The sequence below is a fragment of the Micromesistius poutassou genome, assembly GCF_964030765.1.
Source record: "Micromesistius poutassou genome assembly, chromosome: 13".
Taxonomy (NCBI): domain Eukaryota; kingdom Metazoa; phylum Chordata; class Actinopteri; order Gadiformes; family Gadidae; genus Micromesistius; species Micromesistius poutassou.
In genome coordinates, this window is record NC_140283.1 from 16,539,580 (window position 1) to 16,552,079 (window position 12,500).

The window sequence follows — 12,500 nt, forward strand, 5'->3', positions numbered from 1 at the left end:
AATCAAAAAAAACAACCAATCTTTCTTCAGATTGACCTCCGGTTTGAAGCCACCAACATCGAGAAGTTCCGGGGAGAACTTCCAGGACGTGGAGTACGTGAAGTTCCCCACGCCGCTTCGGCCGTTCGTCACCAGGAGCATTCTGGTAGAAACCTTCGAGGTGGGTCCACATCAGTCCGGCGTCAGTGCGTCCTGTAACCCAGTGGGCTGTGACACGACAGGCTCCTGTGTGTTTTCCAGAGAGAGCGAGCCCATTGCAAACTACCTGAGACCAGAGGTGCCCGCGCACATGAAGCAGAGGATAGCCCGGATGGGGATCGAGACCCTGCTCAAGATGGTGAGCTGCGTGCTGGGATGCTGGCTCGCTACTAAGATGTCGCTAAGACATTATGACTTGTGCTTTTCTTTTGAACCTTATATCGTATGTGCGATCATCACACAGCCCATGTGTGATGCCTGCACATAGCGTACATAGCATGTGTAATGTTTGTATGCGAGAGTGCATAACACAGGAGTGCCAGCGGCTATATTTGCATCACTGTATCGAATATCATTGCAAACGACTCACCTCTCTCTCTCTCTCTCTCTCTCCCCCGTCCCCTCTGCAGGTGTTTGTGGACAACTTTGTCCACGGGGACCTCCACCCGGGGAACATCCTGGTCCAGCGGCCCCACCCCGAGGAGGCGGATCTCCAGGGCAAGACCACGCTGACGGACCTGTGGGACACGGTGGTGGTGAGCGTGCGGCCCCAGCCCTGCCCCTACCAGCTGGTGCTGCTGGACGCCGGCATCGTGGCCCAGCTCAGCCCCCGGGACCTGGCCAACTTCAGGGCCGTGTTCACCGCCGTGGTGCAGCGCCAGGTGAGGGATGGGGGAGAGAGAGAGAGGGAGGGAGGGGGAGGGAGAGGGGGACGATGGATGGATGCAGGGAGGGGAGGGTGTGTGTTGAAAATACGTTCTACACAAGAAGTATTTAATACATACACGCTTCTTGCCAAAACAATAAAGTATATCGATATTAGTTTGGATATTGGTTTTGTATATTTTATAGCATTTCCATAGCATTATGTCCGAGTGCCTGACAGTGAAATTCTAGACAAGAACCTGTGATGTCTGCGTGTGTGATGTTGGATGCCATTGACACAAATGCATTTAAACCTGTACATATAAAACAGGTCAACAAAGTGTGTGTGTGTGTGTGTCCACAGGGGGAGCGTGTGGCAGAGCTCATCCTGAACCACGCCAGGGCTAACGAGTGCCGGGACATCCCGCGCTTCAAGAGGGAGATGGCCCAGCTGGTGGACGGAGCGCTCAGCACCAACACCCTGTCCCTGGGGAAGGTATGCCGGGTGTCCTGGTCTATACTGTTGTGTGATTCAGCGTTTGATTATTGATCAAACGATTATTGATCAAACGCTCAAATATTGATTGATTATTTAATGGTACACTGCAGCTCGGTAATGATATTGGTTTGAACCGGAAGTTTCTGGTTTCAGACCTCAAGGTTTGCAGTCTACCTGTAGGCCATCCTCAGGCGAGATGGCGACTTGTAATAAGTGCTCCATCAGTGGCTTCAGGTTTATATGAAAGAATGAACTCCACCCACCAACTTGAGTTAAAGGCAGTGATAAGTAACTGAGTTGTTCTTGTTGTTGATAAGTAACTTTGTTGTTGTTTTTTAGATCCGAGTGGCTGAGTTGCTCTCCAGAGTGTTTGGTCTGCTCATCACACACAAGGTAATCCACTTTCTCCTTTTCACCTTATTATTTATTGCCTTTTTACATGCATTTTGTTATTTCAACCAGGTCCATAATAAGCAAGTAGGAGGCTCTTGCAGCAGAATGCCTACAGGTTAGGTTGCAGACACGGGGGGATAATCAAACCCACTACCTTTTGACTGGGAGTCCCTAGCGACGACACTACCCTAGTCTGCCGCCCAATCAAAATCATTCAAATATGAAGACTGTTGTCTCCTATACTCCCATCCGTTCTGATGGTGGGTATGGCTGCTGTATTGTACTGTGCTGTAACCCTGCTGCTTGTGGTCGCAGGTGAAGCTGGAGAGCAACTTTGCGTCCATCGTCTTCGCCATCATGGTGCTGGAGGGCCTGGGTCGGTCCCTGGACCCCAACGTGGACATCCTGGAACTGGCCAAACCCATGCTGCTAAAGAACTGTGCTTCTATGCTGTGATACATGCACACACACACACACACACACACACACACACACACACACACACACACACACACACACACACACACACACACACACTAATACAAACACACACACGGTTATGAAAATAGATATACGCACATAACATTTGTGTTTTTGGGGTCAGTCCCATGTGGTAAGTGTACTGTCTGTTATCTCGACCAAGGTCTTGTTGACACCATTGATTACCTCATTTAACTGTACACCATTTGAAATATTTATCTTTTTAATTTAATGATTTTCATCAGTCCTCGTGCACATAGATCAACCCAAGAGTTCATATGCATCATTTTACAGACAATCTCGTTAAGCACAGAGGTACTGTGATATTTTGACAAGCCGATGGAAAAAGTTTGGAAGTGTGTTTCTGTCACGATGGCTACAGTAAGCCAATCAGAGGAGAGTACATTTTCACTGGAAAACAAACCGGTTGCATGGTCGTTGACTTCTTAATGACTTATCCATCTTGTTTAGGACCATTTCATAGCAGCACAGACAGTGTTGTCTAATGGCGGAATCCAACCTTTTGCTTCCATTTAAATGGTACCTTCGTTCCTGGAGCCAATGAAGAAAATGTGAAGTTTCCTTAAAAATGCCTTGCCACGGGCGCCATGTGTCTGCATTCAATGAATTGGTGGCAAAGTGCACAAGCTTATTGGACAGCTGAAATGGCAGTTGACTGAACTTGACATTGCTTCTTGGAGTTAAAATTAGAACATGTGCAATTGTTAATGTTTTGCCATGTATAACATATTTTAACATAACATGTTATTAGAGAAATGCAATGTAATTGTAATTGGACCATTTTAATATTTGAATGGTGTGATAAACAATTTTATTCTCATTTGACTGTATTTTTATATTTAAAAAAGTATATGTGGAACAAAATATGCGGCAACTGTAATTAAATCAATAAACGGAGTCAATATTAAGATCTGCTTTTCTTCCTCATTAAAATGGGGCCGTAGTCGTAGTTTGTAGCACAATTATTGTGATACATGTAGTCTCACACAATATAAACGTCGGTTTTAGAGGTTACACAAGGTGACCTTGGTTCTACCAAGGAAGGGCAACTCCCCACTCAGCCCGTACAGTTCAGTCTGGACCAATCTGAAAAGGATCCGTAGGGTGGCATCAGGTGGCAACCTGATGGAGTGGATGTAGAACTGAGGGTTATGCACTCGGTGGTAACAGACACCACACGAAGTCCACAGTTTCCAATAATTTACAATTTTATTAAATCTGTCAATGGAAAAACGGAAACGAAGACTAAACACAGGCTAGAGACACCAGATTCTGTGTATATCATCAGGAAGAACAGTCAGCATGGCTGAGAGAGTGAGATCAGGAACATTTGGTGCAATTTCACTTTTTCTTTTTAATTATAATAGACTCTTTATTGCAAAAAACGGTTTGATCATTGGTGTTTTTTTGTTCTTTTTTTTTTTTAGTCATCGTCACAGACTCGACAGAGCAGCACAGTTCATGAAAACAAGGGAGAGGTGACAGCTGCGTAGAAAAAACGGATCTGAGGGTTATTAATAATAATTAATAATAATAATTACAAAAGAAATAAAATCTCTTTAACAGACGAACACAATCACCTCAATAGAAGACGAGATTCGGTCACGGTTACAACAACCAGAGAAATGTTGTTTTCATTTTTTCTCTTTTTTTAAATGAATTAAATAGTTTTTAAAAATATCTCACAATTTACTTATACTCATCTTTTTTCATTTATTGCGAAAAAATAGGCAACTGGACTAATTGTGATGATACGGCTATGTGTGTACCAATGTAAGTGTTTGTGTGTGTGTGTGTGTGTATGTGTGTGTGTGTGTTTGCGTGTGTAAGAGAGATATAGAGAGATACGGAAATAGAGATAAGTGGTGTGATAAAGTGGAACGTCTTGGAGCGTTGGCACAGAGAGCTACTGCAGTGTGCGAGGGGCAGTACTCTCATTCGACCGCCAGGTGGTGCAGTTCGCCTGAAATATTCCACCTGCCGACTTCCACGACTCTTCCCAAATGAACGGGGAAGGAACAGTCTCCCGGCAAAAACACAACCTCTCTTATCGGAATGATACTTGGTAAGGGGGACTTTGTATTGTGTATCTTTGCTGCCAGGTCTCGACTTTATATATGTACAAAGATCCCTGAACGAGATCTTCAAAGACAAGTGCAACCTCCGCTTTTGACCATTGCTGCACTGGCGAAAGGGGATTCGGGGAAAGTGTATTCCATCATTGATTGACTTAAAGAGGGAACAGGCCACAGCATGGGTCACAGGGAATGTTCTGGGGTTCTGAGCTGGGGAACAGCAAAGTCGGGGAAATGCTGGGAATGGAGTCAAGGACCCGGGAATGTCTAAAGTGTATGGATGGGAAGCAAACCGGACAACCTGTCATTTTGTGACCTTTGCCCTCCAATGGGGGGTCAAAAACTGCAGAATTGAGAGGCCAAACCGAAAGAGAAGCAAAAAGCAAAATGCACTTCTTATAAATAGGCATCATTCCTTCATCCATGACTTTATAAATCAATCCATTCATGCCGATCGATCAGTCTCTCCATGCTCGTGTGTAGTTTATATGTCTTCTCCCGTTGGGTGTTTCTTTGAGTGGTCTCCTCTTGCCTTCCGACTGTAAGGACCAGAGATTTGCCGTCTGTCTTTGGGTGTGTGAGATAGTTCCTCACCCCACCACCACCACCACCACCGACCCAACACCAACCCTCACTCCCCAGGGATCTGGGGGTCCAAACTGTTTACAAAGGCTCCGGAAGGGAAGGGAGGAAGGGATGGGACGAGAGATAGATACAGAGAGAGAGAGAGAGAGAGAGAGGAGAGAGAGAGAGAGAGAGAGAGAGAGAGGGGGGACTGGACGCACACACAGGCCTGGAGGACATTCTTCTCAACCGCACTGGAGTGCAGCTGTTGCCCCCAGCAGGTTGTGGGTTCCCGACCCTGGTGGTCAGGACCCTCTACCGTCAGTCAATGTCATTCCATGCTGCGCATCCACCTGCCTCATCGCACCCCCACACACACACACACACACACACTAACCAGCTCAGGAGGTGGGTGGTGGTGGTGGTGGTGGTGGGGGCGGTGATGGTGCTTGTGGTGGTGTTCAAAGAGGGCACTAGATCCTGGGTCGGGTCTGCACGTGAGCGTGTGTCTGTGGGCTCCGTCGTTCATCTCCCCTCAAACATCTCACCTCCATCTTCTGACTGTTCAGACTTTTCTCATCTTTTCTTTGTTGATCAGTGGGCCTGGTGGCTATGGTGTCGACGGTGTGTGTGTGTGTGTGTGTGTGTGTGTGTTGGGGGTTGGTCACGGTTAGCTCCCGCGGCGTGGGGGCATGGAGGCTGGGGGTTTCGAGGGGGAGTCATGGTTCATTGAGGAAGCAGCGGTGGTGTTGGGGCGTAGTGGTGGTGGTGGTGGTGGTGGTGGTGAGGGTGGTGTATCCCGGGGGGGGGGGGGGGGGTCCTGTCATGGGAGTGCACGGCTACGAGTTGAGCCAAGGGTGGACGAGGCAGTCGCTGGCGGACGCCCTCTTCTCGGGCACCATCTCCAGCATGGGTATCAGGAAGTGGGTGAAGTGGCCGGCGTCCTCGTGCGACCAGCCGTACTTCTCCACCAGCACGTCGAACAGGGACCAGGGCTTCAGCTTGGTGATGTGCCGCAGCTCGCCTGCAGGGGGGGGGGGGGGGGGGCGACAGAGGGCGGACGGAGACGCGTGGAGCCGTGTTTTGGAGAGCCGAAACGCACAACAAAGGAGGAGAAAGGAAAATGGAGAGGGGGAAGTAAAGAGAGAGGATGATTGAGACGGGTACAAAGAGGAGTGCCCACGCAGTTTAGAAAGTGACGAGAGAAGGAGAGGTGGAGGGACAGAGAGATGACAATTTCAGATGGATCGCTGGAATATCAATTCATGGCTTTTGTTACAATCCATCCGTCGCTGCTATGGCAACCCTGGTTTCCTACAGTCCCAGTGTTTTTGTGGCATATTACAGGATACACGCAAGCTGTACGCTGTGAAATACAGTGTATAACTTAATACATCATTTATATTCTAAAATATAAATAAGATGATCCATATTTTCCGTTATATTGGGGTTACTGTAACACCATATTATGATAGCAGGAGTTTGATATGTTTGCGTACTCATGTTAAAAATGTATTCCTCAAAAAGTGAACCACGAGTCAATGAGGGAGTGGAGAAAAACCAGGGCGCCAGACACAGAGGGCCATTAGGACCCAGCGTCACACCGCCCTTTGTGATCATACATGCACGCAGCGACCGGGGAACAGGCAGGGCAGCACAGGCAAGGCATGACTAATAGAGGCCGTGCATCCTGTTCAGACCCGATTAACAGATCGCCGAGTGCAAATCAAAGGGGGCACGTCGAGGCATCAAGCGCCCCGGCTCAGATCTCAGCACCGCGGCGTGACATCAAGGGAGGAATATTTAAGCCCTATGACACAGTGTGCAGAATGGATGCGCGGGGAGAGAGAGAGAGAGAGAGAGAGAGAGAGAGAGGGGGGGAGAAAGAGAGAGAGAGAGGGGGGGGGGAGAAAGAGAGAGGGGAGGAGAGGGAGAGAGAGAGAGGGGAGGAGAGGGACAGAGAGAACGAGAGAGAGGGGAGGAGAGGGAGAGAGAGAACGAGAGAGAGAGAGAGAGAGGGGAGGAGAGGGAGAGAGAGAGAGAGAACGAGAGAGAGAGAGAAAGAGAGAGGAGTGAGAAAGAGAGCGAGAGAGAGAGAGGAGAAGAACGGGAGAGGAGAAGAGAGAGAGAGAGAAAGAAAGACAGAGGGGGAGAGAGAGGAGAGAGAAAGAGAGAGGAAGACGAAGAAAAAGGAGAGAGGAGGTGAAAGAGACAGGAAGAGAGTGAGAGAGAGAGAGGGAGAGAGAAAGAGATAAGAAGAAGAAGAAGAGTGGGAGAGAGAGAAAAAAGAAAGAGAGAGGAGGAGAAAGAGAGAGAGGAAGAGAGTGTGAGCGAAAGAGAGAGAGGAAGTAGAAGGAGGAGGAGAGGGGGGCGAGATGAAGAAGAGAGAGAATATGTAACTGGATATGAGGGTCATGTACTGTATCACACAGAGATACCATGTACTTACCAGGAGCTGAGGACCCCCCCCCCCCCAGCTCAGCGGACTCTGACCCCATGGCTACGTGTGTATGGGCTTGGAATATATGTGATGATGAAGAGGCTTACGCTGGCCTTATGGTTATTAAAGCTCTCTGGGTCCTACCCACTCTTTCCTTCTGTCCATTACCCAACAGTTACCATAACGACAAAGATGAATGGTGGAAACAACCAGGATTTACTAAAATAATGACTCTCGGGATATATATTTATTTATTATGGGATTCATATTTTTTGGTTGCCTGAATTTTCACACTGTCAAAGGAATCAACAACAGTGGACCGGGCCAATTTGATTTGTTTTCCTCGCTTGATATGTTCAGGCTTCCAATGCTCATTTCACGCCTTCACTACGCCTATGAAACTTCCTTACTGCTTACTGCTGGCTTCCTCCTCGCCCTTTGTTTTTAATGTGTGTCTTCTCGTGTGTAGGCCGACTCACTTCTTAATCTCTTCCCATCTCCTGTTCTCTTATCCTATCATTATCTCCTGCTCTTTTCTCCTCTCCTCTCATCTCTTCTCCTCCTCTCCTCCTCTCCGCCGCTCCCTCCCCTCCCCTCTGCCCTCCTCTCATCTCTTCTCCTCCTCTCCTCCTCTCCTCCGCTCCCTCCCCTCCCCTCTGCTCTCCTCTCATCTCTTCTCCTCCTCTCCTCCTCTCCTCCCCTCCCCTCCCCTCTGCTCTCCTCTCCTCTCCTCTTTTCTCCTCCTCTCCTCCCCTCCCCTCCCCTCCCCTCTGCTCTCCTCTCCTCTTCGCTCCTCCCCCCCTCCCCTCTTTTTATCGCCTCTCCTCTCCTCTCCTCTCTCCTCCTCTCCTCCACCTCGCTCCGCTTCTCCCCTCCTGCTGAGGAGCAGCCAGGTGAGCTGGAGGTGGTGAGGAAGAGGATGATGATGATGATGATGATGATGATGATGATGATGATGATGATGTTGATGAAGGGTGGGATGTGTGTTACCTTTCTTGGAGAAAAACTCTCGGCTGTACTTCCCGGCAACGAACAGTTTGCGCGGGACCTTCCCGAGGAGTTCAGAGATCAGGGCGATGTGGTCTGTGTCCACCATCATGCACACACACACACACACACACACACACACACACAAAGACATACACATACACACATACACACACACACACAAACACATAGACGTACAAGACAGGCGCACATCACAGGAGAACAGGCACGATACAGCATTACAGCATGCACACACATGTACACACACACACACACACACACACACACACGTAGCAACACATGCATGTGTCAGATGGGTGGGATCCAGACACTGACAGACTGACACTCGGACAAAACTCTGGCTAACCCAATCTATTCTTTTGTTTTGTTATTTTTACCACTAAAATCATGTTTGTACATATTTCCAATTCGATCCAATCCAATCGATGACTTCAACCATTGGATGCTGATGATACTATTGGTCCGACTGTCTGTCTGTTTTGTCTGGCCAGCCAATCAGTTTTTCCCCGAGACCAGGCACCGGTGGCCTGTGGCCGAAGCTACCTCTTCTGTTGAAGAATTCCCGGGAATATTTTCCAGAGAGAGCAAAGTGTCTCGGAATACAGCCCAGCAGCTCTATGATGTGGGCTATGTGGTCTACGGACGAGAGAGGGCCGAAGGCAGGGGAGAGAAAGAGAGAGAGGGACGGAGGGAGGAACGGAGGGAGGGAGGGAGGAAGGGAGTGAGGGAAGGAGGGAGGGAGGGAGAGACACCAATTCAAGTGAAGTGAAATTTAAAAAACGAAGGAAAGATAGAGAGAGATGCAGAGTTAGAGCAAATTAGTAAGGAGAAAAAGGAAAAGGAACAGAATAAGAGAAAGCAACACAACATAAATGAAGGATTGAACAGCAGATATGAACAGAAGAAGGGGAGTAAAAGGGAGATGATTAAAAGATAAGAAACAGGGAATGAGATGGGGGAGGAAGAGGGGGAGGCAGAGGGGGAGGAAGAGAAAGGGTGTTGCGTGACAATAAGTCAGAGAGGAATCACAGTTAGTGGGTGGAGCACAGCACAGGTTTAAGTGGACATTTCCCAACAGAAACATGCACCGTTAGTAGAAAGCTTGGAATGTGTTCATCTGCCTGTATGAATATGAAAATAACTTTATTCTAGGTGCTATATGCAGATATAGTGTCCGTATACAAGCTACGACTCTGTTTTCTGTGTGTTCAAAACAAGACAGTTCATCTAGTTACTCTTGAAGCAGGTATTGCAAAAATCTCCTCAACATGCTACAATAGCACCTGTAAGGACCGCTGATCACCAAACAGCCCTATGGATATGGATATTTGATATGTACCTGAGTGGATACGGCTCATTACTCACGAGCAAGGAGGTGGGCCCATACTGCTCTCTGCTCGCATGGGCCCAGAGACTTTTAGTCTTTCATTTGGTCTGATGGCTGCACATAATGGCTTTGAGCTTTGAGGGTTTTTTTTTTCCCTAAACTCATCGTTTTATTGTTTTTATTCATGTTCATATGGTGTATGTTGTAATACAGTGGATGTATGTATGTTATATAACATACTCCTACAAACGTGTGCTGTATCTTGAGTGATGAGATTCCACATGAAAAGGTGATTAGTACAAATGAGTAGAGAAACCAGAAGTCAGTTAAAGTGGAGTAGGGGGGAAAGAAAGGGATTGCTGGCAAATTACCTTTGGGCAAAAAACCTCCCACTCAACTTATGTAATAGAGCTAAGTTTACCGTCACTAACACGTGTCCCTAAATTATAAAATATTTAAATAATGTTATTTCAGATGGTCCAATCTGTGAATCATTTAACATGCATACATCATCAATAATTAACTGCCGTTGATTTGACAGCTCATGTACATTAACAGAGCTAATCGCATTAAACAAGAATGAATCTTAATATATGACATAATACATCAGATGGACGACATTAATAATGGACTAGCGGGGAGTGAAGGCGTACCTTCATCGCGGGAGTAGTCCTCTCCGGAATGGGGTTCGAACAGATAGTCTCCGGTCGCCAGCTCAAACGCCTGTCAGACACAAGGTGGGGAGGGCTTCAGACACTGTGTGTGTGTGTGTGTGTGTGTGTGTGTGTGTGTGTGTGTGTGTGTGTGTGTGTGTGTGTGTGTGTGTGTGTGTGTGTGTGTGTGTGTGTGTGTGTGTGTGTGTGTGTGTGTGTGTGCGCGTGCGTGCGTGTGTGTGTGGGCTAGTTCATGGTGAGAGAGAGAGAGGGAGGGAAAGAGAGAGAGAAATAGAAAGAAAGAAAGATAGAAAGAGAGAAAGAAAGAAAGAAAAAAGAAAGAAAGAAAGAATGACAGAAAAAAAGAACCAAAGACAGAGTGAACGAGGGAGTGCTGCGGGGGCGAGCGACGTGTTTGACGTCACAGCTTGACGTCTCCCGTCTCCCTTCATTACATTTTTACAGCACGCAGCCAGTGCAGCATGTAACTCTGTGTGAGCATTTCACATTAATATTTTATTCTTTCTCACTTCGTACCCGGTAGGCACATTATTTCTCTTTTGCAGAACCTTTAAAGTCGAATTAATCTATTCGTGTCACGGGACGTGGTCTTGATATGTGTTCATGTGGGGTTTGGTGTGCGTGTGTGCCTATGTGGATGTGTATGGTTGTGTTGTATGGGGTGCGTTGGGTTCGTGGTCCGGGGTGTACCATGCAGGCGGTGCTCCAGATGTCTGCAGGCGTGCTGTATCCGGCTCCTATCAAGACCTCGATGGAGCGGTACTGCCTTGTCTGGATGTCCTCGGTAAAGTGCTTATGCTGAGGAGGGAAGGAGAGGAGAGGAGGAGGGAGGTGATAAGTAGAAAGGAGAGGAGGAAGAGGAGGGAGGTGATGAGGAGAAAGGAGGGAGGAGGAGGAGGGAGGTGATGAGGAGAAAGGGGAGGAGGAGGAGGGAGGTGATGAGGAGAAAGGGGAGGAGGAGGAAAGGAGAGGTGAGCCAAGAAGAGAGAGAAGGCAGGGGGGAAGATTGATGAAGGCGATTTCAACAACCATCTGCGGCCTATCCTGCACAGATGATATTAAACATATTGAAGTTCTCCGACACACACACACACACACACACACATACAGGTAGACAGATAGATACAGACACACACACACACACACACTCCAGAAAGGGGCGTGTCTTACCACCCAGCAGGCGTTGCCCAGGTCAGCGATCTTGACCCGGATGGAGTCAGCGTTGCAGGGGTCCAATGGGTTCACCAAGAGGTCAGCAGCTCTGGCCCTGACTGAAGAGAGAGAGAGAGAGAGAGAGAGAGAGAGAGAGAGAGAGAGAGAGAGAGAGAGGGAGAGAGAGAGGGAGGTGAGAAATCACAAGGTGAACAGACATAAGATTTGGGTTTTCGACTGAATTTGCGTAGGATATATATAGGAGATATATCAAACTACTGTGGACAAACTAAAAGTGTAAGAAATTCTGTGTGAAAAGTCTGAGCTGTGAAGACACTTGGGAAAATGGCCATTCTGTTATTTGGAGAGTGACTAATCTGATCAGCTGTGAATGGAAACAAACAGACACAGCACACACAAGTTGAAAAGACTTCCAGGAGACGAAAAAGTGGGAAAGCTTAGAGTTGGATTTAAGAGGTTAAGGCGGCTTTAAAAAGAGCATTGCCAGAATATAATTTTTATATTGCCACTCTGAAGCCAATTCTTATCATATTTTGCGAATTTGTATGTGAAAAATCTGAAAGCTTGTACGGCATATTTTAGTGTGCATTCCTCCTTTAAAATGATCGATAGGCAGGCATTGGCATTTTTGGAATCAAGTGAATTAGTAAATGTTTGTCTGGTCAAGCAGCTATGTTAAAAAGAAATGAAAGAAAACATAACACTGACTGTCACTCATGTAGGGATGGTCCAATGCATCTCCTAAGGACCGAATACACCACTGTTAACTCATGGCTTCACATGGGTAACAGACACGCTCAACAGGCACATGAGCAGACAGGGGTTAGGGTCTGTTAGGCACTTGTAGGACCTTTGTTTAGATGTTAGTGAAAAATATTGTAACACCAATATTTTGTCCCACTAGTTGTAAAGCTGATTAGTCATTTCAAGTGTTTTGTCTACAAGCCAATTGTCTACAAGTCAATCTACACAGCATTACAAGTCAATCTACAGGTGAGCTACA

At 47.3% G+C, this 12,500-nt stretch overlaps 2 protein-coding genes across 2 annotated transcripts in view; one reads left to right on the plus strand and one right to left on the minus strand.

The window, feature by feature from the left end:
• Positions 1-2,258, plus strand: part of adck2 (aarF domain containing kinase 2) — a gene marked incomplete at its 5' end in the record, with an annotated part of 2,577 nt that extends 319 nt beyond the window's left edge. The window contains 7 exon segments of the mRNA XM_084477161.1: positions 31-72; positions 74-160; positions 242-337; positions 609-860; positions 1,208-1,339; positions 1,682-1,735; positions 2,051-2,258. Coding sequence (XP_084333287.1) covers positions 31-72; positions 74-160; positions 242-337; positions 609-860; positions 1,208-1,339; positions 1,682-1,735; positions 2,051-2,191 — 804 coding nt within the window. The 3' untranslated portion in view covers positions 2,192-2,258.
• Positions 2,259-5,076: 2,818 nt separating this feature from the next.
• Positions 5,077-12,500, minus strand: part of srpk2 (SRSF protein kinase 2) — a 47,346-nt gene continuing 39,922 nt past the window's right edge. Inside the window, exons 13-17 of the mRNA XM_084477162.1 lie at positions 11,495-11,595; positions 11,015-11,122; positions 10,304-10,373; positions 8,306-8,398; positions 5,077-5,899 (exon numbers count right to left, since the gene is read on the minus strand). Of these exons, the coding sequence (XP_084333288.1) occupies positions 5,715-5,899; positions 8,306-8,398; positions 10,304-10,373; positions 11,015-11,122; positions 11,495-11,595 (557 nt within the window). The 3' untranslated portion in view covers positions 5,077-5,714. The remainder of the gene's footprint in view (positions 5,900-8,305; positions 8,399-10,303; positions 10,374-11,014; positions 11,123-11,494; positions 11,596-12,500) is intronic.